At 38.5% G+C, this 14,893-nt stretch overlaps 1 protein-coding gene across 1 annotated transcript in view; it reads right to left on the bottom strand.

Annotated features, from left to right (window-relative positions):
• Positions 1–14,893, bottom strand: part of LOC127627162 (transient receptor potential cation channel subfamily M member 3-like) — a 140,483-nt gene that overhangs the window by 5,520 nt on the left and 120,070 nt on the right. Inside the window, exons 17-23 of the mRNA XM_052103430.1 lie at positions 14,559–14,762; positions 12,924–13,064; positions 11,122–11,250; positions 10,512–10,763; positions 10,160–10,334; positions 1,786–1,936; positions 630–823 (exon numbers count right to left, since the gene is read on the bottom strand). Coding sequence (XP_051959390.1) covers positions 630–823; positions 1,786–1,936; positions 10,160–10,334; positions 10,512–10,763; positions 11,122–11,250; positions 12,924–13,064; positions 14,559–14,762 — 1,246 coding nt within the window. The remainder of the gene's footprint in view (positions 1–629; positions 824–1,785; positions 1,937–10,159; positions 10,335–10,511; positions 10,764–11,121; positions 11,251–12,923; positions 13,065–14,558; positions 14,763–14,893) is intronic.

A 14,893-nucleotide genomic window follows, 5' to 3' on the forward strand; every position in this document is an offset into this window, starting at 1 on the left:
ACCATTAGCTGGGTAATTCCCAGCCAATCACATGTAAGCCATTGCTTTATAAGTCTGCTCACAATCTATCACATTGCTGTTTCAGTGTGCTAACGTGGCAACCTCCACCACCCCACCACCACCAGTTGAGTCCTGCAAAGGGGCTGGCTCCTCGCCCCTGCCTCCTATCTCCGGCAGGATATGACGGTTCCGAGTACTACAACTTCGGACCGCCAGACGGGGCCTACGCTAAAGAGAGACATTACTTTTCTGTTTTATATTCATCAAATAAATGTCATCTTCAATTTCACTCAAGTCTGCGAGTCTTCCTGATAGAACTATCCCTTCAAGTCGGTAAGATTTCCCCATCATAAAATTCAAGTCCATGTCTTTTCTATTTTTATTTTATCTTTTAATTTTATATTCAAATTTGGCTATGTTGATGATAATAATTCCAAATTTGAAAGAAATATCTCACTATAATAATGTACCAATGTAACCAAGTTTGGCAAAAGGAAAGTATCAAAGACAATATTTAAGTTGGCATGAGTTTTTGTTCATTGTCATCTGCTGCAGATCATAGAACACAAAATGACTCCGGCTGTCAGTTTTAAGCTTTCAGTGTGTTGCCACAGAATTCTATGACTCACTCAGCCCGTAGTCACGCTCATCCTCATCGTGCTTCCTCCAGCGACAGCAGAGGTGTTTGAGAACCATTGTTATGTGGCTGAAGATTATGAGTGGAGGAGGAAGGACAGGACGTTCATGGAAAGTCATGATCAGTTGGTACCTCTGGAACTTCCACACCTGGTTGGAGATGGACTTCACTTCAAAGAATGTGTTGCTGTTACAACCAAAGACAATATTAGCACACAACGTTGTTTCAACAACATTTGCCAGATTAATGGCATCAAATCTTTAAAAAGATATTCAAAAGTTCAGTCCAAGGCAAATAGTAGCAAGCAAATTCGATATTTGTGAGCAGTATAGTACTGTATAATATGCTTATGTATAATAATAACAAAAAAGTACTGTTGTGGTACCCTGATAAAGTGATAGCGTCTGGTAGTAATACCATGGTACTTTTATATATACCATGTTTACCGAATACATGGTTGCAATATTCTTATACCAAGGTATTTACATGGTAATCCAAGTCACTTTTCAAAGAATACTATGGTAAGACCATGGTGGATTTTCCAAAAAATGGTAAAGTCCAAAAAACATGGTACTTTTTGGTACTTTTTTGTAAGTGATATTTCATGATATATCATTGACAGGTTTTTGGTCACCTAGTGTGGCCATTGTTTAGAAAACCACACATATGAGGCCTGGGTAGCTCAGCGAGTAAAGACGCTGACTACCACCCCTGGAGTTGCGAGTTTGAATCCAGAGTGTGCTGAGTGACTCCAGACAGGTCTCCTAAGCAACCAAATTGGCCCAGTTGCTAAGGAGGGTAGAGTCACATGGGGTAACCTCCTTTTGGTAGCTATAATGTAGTTCTCGCTCTTGGTGGGGTGCGTGGTGAGTTGTGCGTGGATGCCACAGAGAATAGTGTGAAGCCTCCACATGCGCTATGTCTCCGCGGTAACACGCTCAACAAGCAACGTGATAAGATGTGCGGATTGACGGTCTCAGACGTGCAGGCAACTGATATTTGTCCTCCGCCACCCAGATTGAGGCATGTCACTACACCACCACAAGGACTTAAGAGCACATGGGGAATTGGGTATTCCGATGTGGGGAGAAAAGGGGAGAAAAAAGAAAAAGAAAAACAAACTAAATATAAATATTAATTTAACTTACTTGAAGACAGCAATTAGCAAATTAACCAGCAGGATGTTTGCCACCAGCAGGTAGCAGGCCATGATGGCAGGGACTATCCATGCTCCAGTCTTGCAGGGTGGGAGTGATATAATGACTCCTCCCTCAGTGGTGATGTTCTGTCCACATGGAGCTAGTAAAGAAAACACAGAACTGAGCACTGCGAGGGAAGGTGCTGTCAAATCAAATTTGGACAAGCTTTTAAGACAAAAACCCACATACATGTATATATATATATATATAAATGGCAAGAGAATAAAAATCTATCACACCCTTTCTGACATGCTCAAAAACATCAAAAATGAAAGCAGTCAAAAGTGGGTTGTGGAGAAAATTTGAATGGAAAGGCTGTATGCACCGATATGTGGATTACAAATAAATTAGATATATATTCCATATGTACAAATTGCATCCCCAATATATTTAAACATATGCAATGTTTAAAATATATTGATACTACATGTACAGCAGTCTTTCAGATGGTTGCTTGTAGTGCAGGTTAGAATGTATTGAGAATACATCATACGTTTTTCCAAATGGGATGGTTCAGTTGCTGTAGCTTTTAAGGAGAGGAAAGTCATATTTATTTACATATTAGTGTGAACTTCATTTACTTGTTTCAATATTGAGAATCACATTCAGAAGCCCAAAGTGAGAGAACTGAAGTAACATGAGTTTAGTGTTAAAATCACAATTCTCTTGCCTTTACAAATTTCAAATGTATTCTTTCAAAAACTCTGACAACTGAACCACGTGAAAAAACTCATATTGATGAGAGGAGGCAAATGCATCTTTTTGCTTAAAGGATGTATAACTGATGTGAGATGGTCTTTCCAATAACATTAAATGTTTTGAGCATATTTGAGGAGACATAAATGGGCACTGGTATGCATGCTCTGCTACATATGCATTACACTTAAAGGATAAATTCACCCAAAAATCGAAATTATTTTTTATTTTTTTTATTTGTTTTGTAATTTGCTTACCCACATTTTGTTTTGTTTCTAAACCAGTATGATTTTATATTTTTCTCTCTGTTGCATACAAAAGGAGAAACTTTGAAGAATGTACTGGTCGTTTTTTTTCTTCTATACAATTCCAATGCATGGGTACTGGAGCTTTCAAGCTTCAAAAAAGGTTGCAAAAGCACCATGAAAGTTTTATAAAATGTTTTTATAATTCCTCACACAAAGCCATCTAATGGTTTCAGAAGACTTGTAAATAACATACAAGTCGTAATCAGAAGACATATATATAATGCACAGGATGTTATCTTGTAGTCGTAATTGTAGTTAGTTGTAATTATTTTTAATTTTGTGTAAAAAAAGACCAGTACATTCTTCACATTTTCTTATGCGTTCCACAAAAGCAAGGAAGTAATTCAGAAATAAAGGCAAATTATTTTTGGGTGGACAACTCCTTTATTTTTAACCCTGCAAATTTTCCACTAGTAAGTTTTAATTTGACATTCTGAGGTGAAATGAGTGGGAATTAGAGTGACTGTACAGTACCATCACAGTAATAAGAACCTAGCAGGCATTGGGAGATTAATGAAGGTGACTTTAGCATTATCCAAGATTCAAGTTTCCATGATAGGGTTTTAAAAACTGTGATGGAATCTAAATATTTTATTTGCCATAGCACCTTGAACATTGTCCCCCCACCACGGAAACCTGGCCTTAAGCCTCGCAGTGCCGTGCAGGAGTGTCATACAATTTATGACCATCAGAGGGAAACATGAGGCGATGACATGACGGTGAAATTAGAATGGTTCTGGTGACGGAGGTAAATCTAACATAATTTATATATTTATAGAAATTGCCTATGTGGGATGGACCACTGCTACGCCCAGTTCCTTGAGAGCGAGCGTAATTGTCGACCAGCCAGAGTTTTTCATTCACTTTGTGCTGTAGCTTCCTACTATTCACATCTGAAACAAAGAACGAAAGCGTTATTTCAGCTCTCTTGTCTTTGGGCCATCCACCACTCAGCAAACGCACGCACATAAACAAACAACAGTATTTACACACCAAACTTGCACACTGCTGAACGAGTAAACACACACATTCACTTCACATACAAGTCCTCATAACTGCAGCTACTGTATATGAGGCACTGCCTAATTTTGAGTGATTTAGTGTCAGTTAATCAGATGAAAGCTGGGACAGGTTTACCATAGGGGACATCCCAAAAGTGATATAAAATGCCCCTTTAGATGGACTAAATTAGTTAATGTTAAAAATTTTCCCCATAATACATTGGTGCATCATCCTGTACATGCTGTTCAGAATGAGAATTAGTTTTATTGCCAAGTATGCTTACACATACAAGGAATTTGTCTTGGTGACAGAAGCTTCCAGTGCACAAACAATACAAGAACAAGACAGAGATCATTAAAAAATTTAATAAAAATAAAAAGCTAATAGAAAATATAAGTATATGTAGAAATACACAATAAGACAAATATATATATATATATATATATATATATATATATATATATATATATATATATATATATATATATATATATATATATATATATATGTGTGTGTGTGTGTGTGTGTGTGTGTATGTACAAATATACATATGATATATACAGAGGGGATACAAGGATATGTTGGATACATATAAATAGACTAAGTGTATATGTGTATTGCGCATTGGGGCAGTTTTAACTGTTCATGAGATGGGTAACCTGAGGGAAAAAAAAATTCTTGTGCCTGACAGTTCTGGTGCTCAGTGCTCTATAGCACCGGCCAGAAGGCAACAGTTCAAAAAGGTAGTAGGCTAGATGACTGGGGTCCAGAGTGATTTTTTCAGCCCTTTTCCTCACTCTGGAATTGTACAGTTCTTGAAGGGAGGGCAGGGGGCAACAAATAATCCACTCAGCAGTCCGAACTGTCCTTTGTAGTCTTCTGATGTCCAATTTCATAGCTGAACCAAACCAGACAGTTACTGAAGTGCAGAGGACAGACTCAATGACTGCTGAGTAGAACTGTATCATCAGCACCTGTGGCAGGTTGAACTTCCTCAACTGTTGAAGGAAGTTCAAATTCTGCTGGGCTTTTTTCACAATGGAGTCAATGTGGGTCTTCCACTTCATGTCCTGTGATATGGTAGAGCCCAGGAACCTGAATGACTCCACTGCTGCCACAGTGCTGTTCAGAATGGTGAGTGGGGTCAATGTTGGAGTTTTCCTCCTAAAGTCCACTATCATCTCCACTGTTTGGAGCGTGTTCAGCTCCAGGCAGTTTTAACTACACCAGACCTTTTGTATGCAGACTCATCATCATCCTGGATGAGGGCGATGACAGTAGTGTCGTCTGCAAACTTCAGGATCTTGGATCTTGGTTGTGCAGTCATTTGTGTACAGGGAGAAGAGTAGTGGGGAGAGTACACGTCCCTGGGAAAACAAGTGTTGATCGTACAGATAATGGAAGTTAATTTCTCCAGTCTCACTAAATGCTGCCTATCTGTCAGAAAGCTGGTGATCCACAAACAGATAGAGGTGTGAACAGAGAGTTGGTTTAATTTAATCTGGAGTATAGCTAGGATAATGTTGTTGAAAGCCGAACTAAAGTCCACATAGAGTATAATTGCATATACAGTATGTCCCTGGTCTGTCCAGATGTTGCAGTATATGATGCAATCCATGTTGACTGTATCATACACAGACCTGAAGGGGATCCAGAAAGGGTCCAGTGATGTCCTTCAGGTGGGCCAACAGCAGTCTCTCAAATGACTTCATGGTAACAGTCATCAGAACGACGGGTCTGTAGTCCTGTGATTTTTTTTTTTTTTTTGGGGACAGGGATGATGGTGGAGCATTTGAAGCAGCAGGGAGCTTCACACTGCTCTAGTTATTGTTTGTTCATTTTGTTCTTATAGACTCAATAAAATCAAAATTAAAGTTTTGCTGCTTTTAGTCCATATCTTTTAGCTTTAAGGTCATCTACACTCATTGAACATTTTATTAGGAACATCTGTACATATACTTATTTATGCTATTATCTAATCAGCCAATCTTGTGGCAGTAGTGCAATGCATTAAATCGTGCAGATTTTAGGACCTTCAATTAATTTTTACATCAACCATCAGAATGAGGAAAATTTGATCTCTGTGATTTAGACCATGGCATGATTGTTGGTGCCAGATGGGCTAGTTTGAGTATTTCTGTAATCGCTGATTTCCTGGGATTTTTATACACAACAGTCTCTAGAGTTTAATCAGAATGGTGCCAAAAAAAAACAAAATAACATCCAGTGAGCAGCTGTTCTGCAGACAGAAACACCATGTTGATGAGAAGACAACGGAGAATGGCTAGTTTGGTTTGATCTGACAGAAGGCTATGATAACTCAGATAATCAATCTGTTCAATTGTGGTGAGTAGAAAAGAATCTCAGAATGCACAACACATTGAACCTTGAGGTGGATGGGCTACAACAGCAGAAGACCATATCTGGCACTTTATTAGGACCATAGTGTTCCTAATAAATGTTTTCAACTTTTTAATGCTTGCTCCACTCCACTTTCATGGGTCAGAATTTGGTGCCAACAGAATTAATCCATGGACCCAACCTGCCTTGTGTCAACAGTCCATGCTGGTGGTGGTGGTATACTGTAATGGTACACTTTGATATTATCAATTATTTTTGGTGCCAACAGAATTAATCCATGGACCCAACCTGCCTTGTGTCAACAGTCCATGCTGGTGGTGGTGGTATACTGTAATGGTACACTTTGATATTATCAATTATTACAAGTTATTACCAATCAATCATCACTTGAATGCCATCGCCTATTTGAGTATTGTTGCTGACCATGAGGAGGTGGCATTGCCACTGTTTTTAGAAACATTTTTAAATGCAGTACACTGCCTATGGACATGTATTCCAGTTTTGAGGTCCAACTATTAAAGATTGACATCTTGGGTCTTGCTTTCTGTGCACTTGTGTACAGAACTCCCAGATTTAATAAGGACTACATCCAACAATTTTTGGAATTTCTCTCTGGACTGGTGTCTCATGTTGACAGACTCCTGATTCTTGGGGATTTTAATGTTCATGTACACTGTCCATCAAAACCTCTGGTAAATTCCCCCGCACTGAGTCTTTAAATTTTGTACGACATGTCACTGGTCCTACTCACAATATGAGTCATACATTAGATCTTGTGTTATCTTATGGTCTTTCTGTATCCAACTTAGAGGTATTAGATATTGGCATTTCTGTCCATTATTCAATAATGATTGAGTCTGTCTCTACTGTCCTCTGCCTACTTTTTCGCAGCCCTTACGTCACTTCTGTCCATTCACTCGTCTACTGCCAAACTGTTTTAAGAATTTTTTCATAGATGATGTCTTCGCTGGACTCGATACCAAATCGTTGTTTGAAGATTTTAATAAATCTTGTACTTTTACACTTGATATTGTCGCAGGAGATTTAAGGGTGTTTCACAGCCTTGGCTAAATGACATCACCACGCTCTCAGACAAGAGTGCAGAAAAGCTGAGCGTAATTGGAAAAGAGACAAGCTTCAGGTCTCTTATGACATTTCAAATGATCGTTTAACTAACTACCTTTTACATTTCTAAAATCTTTTAAACATTGGTTGGTAAACAATTTCTTACAATTAAATGAAAGCAAAACCGATGTTCTTATTTTACGTTTCTCCATGTCCTCCTTACCTGGCCTGGTTGCCCAGTTAGGTCCTCTGTTGTTGAATGTACAAGATCATGTAAGGTGTCTCGGAGTGATTTTAGACTCCTCGTTACTTTTCAATAAGCAGATCAGTGCTGTTGTCAAGGGTAGCTTTTTCCACCTGAGATCTGTCACTAAAATAAAACATTTTCTTTCCAATAAAGACTTGAAATCCACTCACTTATCACATCAAGATTAGACTTTTGTAACTCATTGTACATTGGTCTGCCCCAAACTGTGTTATCCCACCTACAGCTAGTTCAAAACGCAGCAGCTAGGCTTTTAACAGGGTCAAGAAAGAGGGATCACATTTCCCCAGTTTTAGTGTCTCTACACTGGCTTCCTGTGAAATTCAGGGTCGATTTAAAAATTCAGATTTTCAGAAATTCAGAAGGCACTATCTGGTCTCGCGCCTCAATATATCAGTGACACTTACTCCCCCGAGCACTCAGGTCTTCTGATCAACCTTTATTGAGGGTCCCTTGTTGCTGCTATAGATCTAAGTGTGACTGTGCCTTTTCTGTAATGGTCCTAATCTCTGGAACAGTCTCCCTTTCCATGTGAGGTCAGCTTCATCATTAGCCATTTTTAAATCTTCTTTAAAAACATATATTTTTATTCTGTAGCTTTTGAATAGATCACTGAATCGTTTGAAACGGATACATGATGTTGTATTTAAATGTTTTTATTTATTTTATTATGTTTTTATATCACTCTGTCATTTTGTTTATTTAATCTGTAAAGCACTTTGGGTCAACTTCTGTTGTTTTTAAATGTGCTCTATAAATAAAGGTTGACTTGACTTAACTATCACCTTTCAGCCATCTGAATCTCTCACAGTGGAGGGTAATTGTCTTCGAAGGGAATTATCACTTCTGAATGAGATGCACCAATGCAGGAGTGGGATGCAAGGAGTGTATTTATATTTTTGGTGCAGTCAGAGGTTTCTTGGGATGTACAGCTCAATACAATGTATTGTGATTCAAAACAAGGATAAATCTTTACTCACTTTTATTCAAATTCATCTCTTCCCATTCATTTGTATGGTATCCGCAATCAGTGACTAACTGTCATAACACGCTAATTTACCATTACGCTCTTTCTTATGATACAGCCGTGGAGGTTGTTATCTAAATAAATAAAATAATCTCTGATCGAACTGTGCTGGTCAAGGCACTTCACTGGCACTTTAAGAATAGCTTCCACCATCATTAAATCTGTTAAATGTTTTACAGGTAACAGACGAATGCTTTACCAACTTTCTATTCACTTCCACTTGCTATAGGCTCTACTTTAGCTCATGTTTTTTCCATTCCCACCTCTAGGCATGAAAAATCCAAGTAAACGTCAAATCATACCCAAGATCAAATTCTTTATGCTGAGGGTGAGTAAATGTGAGCAAACAACCCATAAAAATATACAGCTAATAACAATGTTTATATTAAAATATGTCTGTGATTTTCTGATTCAGACTGTTGCTGATGATTTTCCATCTGCAGTCTTACTATAAACACTTGCATCTAAAGCCATTTTGAATGGGTCCATATCATCCTGTAATAACAATATACATGCAGCCATTTAGAGAATATGACACCATTTTAAGTGTGTAAAGAAAACAATAAACTGAAAAAGTCTCCTACAGATTCAAACAAAATGTTTCATCCACTGTGAAATGCAAATCTTTCTTCATACTTCTCGGAATGTTTACGCTATCAGAACAGATGTCATTTGTGACAAGTCTTTACATTCTTTCATACCATCTGTCCAATAATGTAGTATATAGATTGAAGTTCTATGATTGAGTGTGAGTGTAAGGGTACCTACACTGGAGAAAGCTCGGATGGAGGTTTGACAGATAGGAATGTGTATGCTTTGAGGGAGTGGAAAGAACTATGTCAGTTTGAAATTAAGCGGGAATAGAGCTAATCGGATTTCCGAAAGCACAACTGAGGTGAAATGTCCACTGATTGGTGCTAAAAGAGTGTGAAATATTGAAATAAACAAAAGAGACCCCCCTTCCCTAATCCTTGAACTAGCTGATAGTGTCATAACAGCAAATGTGAGGTGAAATAAGCAATTGAAACCACATCATTTTGTGATGCTTTTGACTCACGTGTAAACTCCTGTGCACTTCAGGACTCCGGTCCTTTGCTTTACATGCTTGTTTTAGTGATGCACTTCATCATATAGTGCAATTTTATCACAGTCTAACAAGCTTGTAAATTTAATTGGTAATGTAATGCAAACATTAATATGTGTCACCTTACAAGTCATATAGTAAAAGTGTTTTGATGACATAAGATATCATTGTGTGAGGAACAGGGCAAAAGTAAATGCTTGTAAACTGATCATTTTACATGTGATTTGTGTGAAAGGGTATAAAAGTAGTTATTTAAGTGGCTATAGTATTTTTTTTTTACTGTCAAACTGTTGCAATACATTATGAGCCACATAAAATTAATTTAGCCAAAAATGTAGGTATAGTAATGTTATTCTATGAGACCAGGATGTCTGAAGCACCATACCCACCAAAATCAATGCATACGAGGCATTCTCTGATGATAGTAAAGAGGAACCTTAATTGAATATACCAAAAATATACAACAAAATACCCAGACCCAGCAATGGTAAATATTAGTGAAGAGCCCGCCTTACGGTCGATTTGGTCAGCAAACACCTCTCCATAAATCATCCAGTATGGCATGAAGAATATGTTGCGTGCCAGCATCCAGGAAGGATCTTCATTGGGATTGAGGATGGCCTGCCGTGCCACCCCGAAACTCATCAGCACCACCAACATGATGATCACAAAATACATCATGTCTATCATCTACATTCACCCGAAATGATTATGAAGGTGAAAAGGAAGGGAAAGAGAAAGATCAACAGTGTTAGAGTCCATGTTAGGATGTTTATGTATTCTGAGAATGTCACATTCTTTTTCATTTAAAAACCTGTTCTTTGTTTTCAGAGTTTTTATTTGAACTAAATGATCAGTCCCCCTCACCATCTTGCCGATCATCATGACATATGGACCCAGATATTTGTTCACTCCGAAGATGTCAAGTAGGCGTATGTACCAATAAATTATATTGACACAGTAGATGACCCTCCCGTAGCTCATCAGGGGCGGGTCTTGTAGTCGGAGCACCATCCCAATGGAGAAGATGAGGATGGCCATGAGGTCAGTGATGTTCCAGTATTCTTGTAACCACACTTTGACCTTCTGTAGGAGCTTCCCTGGCTCTGACATGAGGATCTAAGAGACAGGAACAATGATACAGCAAAGAGCTCTGAAAAGGACAGACACTAACTCTGAGGCAAAATGTTGTGTTGACTGAAATCCAGAAGAGGGCAGTAGAATACTTTCACTGAGGGAGCAACATTTTTCTCCTGAACAGTAAATAAAATTGTGAAGGTTGCTGAAATGCTGTCACAATTAGCTCTAAACAAGTGAGTGGATTTCTTTTTAATTATTTGAAAAGCAGCCATTTGATTATATACGAATTTAGTTAATAGACATTACTTTCACCCTACACCTCAGGATTCAATGTTTTACAGTTAAAAAATAGAGATGCTTAGGAAACAATACAGATAAATAATCTTTTCTTTCTCACCTCTCTCATCTTCTCAATGCCATTGGTGAAGACGTAGGCAATGACAATCCACTCCTGGGGAGAGGGCCACAGGTCCATCTTCACCAACACAATATAGTTGAAGAGCATCAAGTACCCTACATAGGCCAACTGTGAGAAAACAGAGAACATCATAATAAAGTCAAATAATTGTTTATTTTTATTTTTATTTTGTCCTGTTTTAGCTCAAACAATGAACAGTATCTGATTCATTCACAATGAATGCATTCTGCCCATGATAATGTTATAGTAGCTCTTCTTCTCACACAAGCATGTTGTGTGAAATCTTTCATAAATCACTTAGCTCTGAGAACACTGTAAGGCTGATATTTGTAGGGTTACACTTTTGATTTTAGGAACAGGAGGGACATTTTTTTTTATTTGTATGGCTCTTTGTTTTACTAAGAAGAAAAAACAAAAAGAAGGGCTGCAGATGATACTGCGGAAAAATAAGTGTTTTTCTGCTGCATCAACATACACCATTGAGTTCTCCCTGCCATCTCAGGGTAATGTTCTTTTTTTCTTCTGCAACATATTGTGTTTTAGAGAACAGTAGAAAGAGTGATATACACTCTCACCAGTGCAGCACAGAAATGTGGCTCAGTATAAACATTACAACATGATTGTGTGATTGGACTGGAAATAGAGAATGTACAAACAAAGAGAAAAATGAGTTGAAAAGAGAGAGTGAATAATAATGGGACACAGCACACAGAGCAGAATTTTTCATCTTTAGGAGCCTAGAGATTTGTCAGATTCATGGCCTATACTTAAAACATTGATGAGACTAAATAAAAAACAAAAACAAAAAAACCCTGCCAGCATTTGAACATTCCCCTCTCCCTAGACCTGATATGGATTTCTCCACTTTATTTTCAACTGAAAGATTTCACAAGACATTTTCCTAAAGAAATGTACTCACATGATACTGTATTTTGTCTAACCCTATGTGTCCACTGGCACAGAAAAAAAACCCATGCTTAATATCGCAGAAAATGTCAGACATCTGCCATTTGATGGTGTGTCTGTAAAATGTACAGTAAGTGTTTAGTCTTTTAATATAATATATGATTGCTTTGCTTTCAATAAACTATCAAATAAATCACCTAAACTCACTGAGCACTTAATTAGGAACACCTGATCTACTTTATTATCTAATCAGCCTATCATGTGGCAGCAGTGCAATGAATAAAATAATTGTCGGGGGCTTCGGTTAATGTTCACATCAACCATCAGAATGGGGAAAAATGTTATCTCTGTGATTTTGACCGGGTAATGATTGTTGGTACCAGATGGGCTGGTTTGAGTATTTCTGTAATTGCTGATCTTCTGGGATTTCCATGAACAACAGTTTACTCAGAATGGTGCCAAAAACAAAAAACTAAAAACGTTTTGCAGATCAAAATGCTTTGTTGATGAAAGGGGTCAACAGAGAATGGCCAGACTGGTTCGAGCTGACAGAAAGGCTACGGTAACTCAGATAACCACTCTGTATAATTGAAGTGAGCAGAATAACATCTCAGAATGCACAACACCTCGAACCTTGAGGCGGATGGGCTACAACAGCAGAAGACCACGTCTGGCACTTTATTAGGACCATAGTGTTCCTAATAAATGTTTTCAGCTTTTTAATGCTTGCTCCACTCCGCTTTCATTTTGCTTTTCAGTGGACACGTAAAGTAAGGCAGGTACTCAATGATTATATAGATCGGATATGAAAAGTACATGACGCAATACTGTGTGTTGGTTTGTTTTTCTGAATGAGGGCATAGCTGGGCTTATACCGTGTGAAACCAGAACTTGACAATAGGAGCGTTGTAAAACTCGTAAATTTTGCGTCCCAGTGGAATCAGTCGATGGCGGTTCTGCACCTCTTCCACCTGTTTCTTGCGGGATGCTTCTGTACTCACATTTCCCAGCATGGCCTGAGTAAAGTAGAGGATAGAAAAATAGAGAGAGAGAGAGAGAGAGAGAGAGAGAGAAAACATTGCTTCTGCATACTATTTACATATTATGACTTCTCACCCAGAATTGCATGCAGCTGTTTCAAACACTGCAAAGCAATATTGAGTGCTCAGGCCGGTGACATATTCAGTATGAGCTGGGCATTGATGATTCTGCCTGGGAATGGTCATGGGTAAGAAGAGAGAGAAGAGAGAGAGAGAGAGAGAGAGAGAGAGAGTGATAGATAGATAGATAGATAGATAGAGAGATAGATAGAGAGAGAGAGAGAGAGAGAGAGAGAGAGAGAGAGAGAAGGAGAATGAAAATGCCCAGTGCTATGGGTTATTTGGACATATCCTTAATCCAAGAGTGGGGAGCTTATCCCATGGAAAAACTTTGTATGGAAAAATATGGCACACTCTTGGACATCATGGCAGAATTGTATTGCAACAACTTTTCTGCTGTTCAAGCTGTTAGGTAAATCTGAGCTGCTGAGCCCCAGTAAAATCTACACACCTTCTAAATGCAATGAAATACAGTTTGTTTATTTCACAGTTAATGTCCACAGACAGCCCTAATTTTGGCACTGGCATTTTAATATTATCAGAGAAAAATATTGCTATAACAGTCTGTACAGTCTGGGAGAACATTCCAATAAATTGCAATACAATTTTCATCTTGTGTAGAAACCTCATATATCTGCAATATATTCATAGTGAAGTGAGGGGTAAAGCTTCCAGTTTTTGGAACTATGTTGTACAAGATCAGATCAACCCAGTCACATGTCCAGATTCTTGGGAAATGTAGTCCTTTTCAGATGTTTATGCCAAGTAACTTTTGGACTACATCTCAATTAAATGTTTTGGGATGATCTGTTTCTTGAGAGCAACCCTTGATAGTTCACATTGGAAGATTGAGCGATGATCTCTGTGCAGTTTTGTGAGAAAGTAGTGAGGGAAACTCTTATTTAACTTATAAGTGAAAGTTGTATTCATGGAGATGGCAGATAAAGTCAGCTAACATAATGGAATGGAAAGACGTGCCTTTAACATGCACAATGGTGCCGTAGCTGCATGAATGAAAAAGACACAGGCAGCATTCAGTCACAGTACCGTACTTTAGACGAGACCCTTGCTTAAAGAAAAGAAACAGAGAGGAGACAAGGACAGAGGCAGACGGAGACACGATACAACTCCACAACCACGCGTTTTTGCTTTGACGACGAGGAACGAAGAGAAAGGGCGATGTGGCAAAATCAGAAAAGGGGCAGGGTTGGTAAGGTTCTCTATGAAAAGGAGCCACGGACTCAAAAAACAACAAATTGGAAGCATTGTCAGGAGGCCAAATCAGGGGCAGGATTTCCACAGAGCACAGCAGAGCAGATGTGCCTAAGTATTTGTGAACGTGTGTGTGTGAGCGCGCGCGAGTGTGCTAGACTATAAGCTAAGAAACGAGTCTAAGGTGGGTGCTCTCACCACGGAGTTGTACTGCGTCTCACAGTAAGATCTTACTGTGAACTCCATGTCCTCCTCCTCTTTCTCTTTAGCTTGTTTCTCAGGTTCATCCACATCCTTCTCTTGCAGGTATGTGTCTTGATCCTGAGGCATATATGACATTTCGTCCTTATTTTTAAACTCAAGGCTTAATATGGAAGGGGGAAGAAGCAGGCCCAGGATAACCTGTTGGACACAACAGACAAAAATATAACACAGAGCATGAGAGAAAAATCCATTACTGCTTTTTATTCGACAGTCTACAACCAGTTGCTCTTGACCAGTTGTTTCTGGAAAAAAGGCACTGTTAGACACCA

The sequence above is a fragment of the Xyrauchen texanus genome, chromosome 3 (genome assembly GCF_025860055.1).
Source record: "Xyrauchen texanus isolate HMW12.3.18 chromosome 3, RBS_HiC_50CHRs, whole genome shotgun sequence".
NCBI classification, from domain to species: Eukaryota; Metazoa; Chordata; class Actinopteri; order Cypriniformes; family Catostomidae; genus Xyrauchen; species Xyrauchen texanus.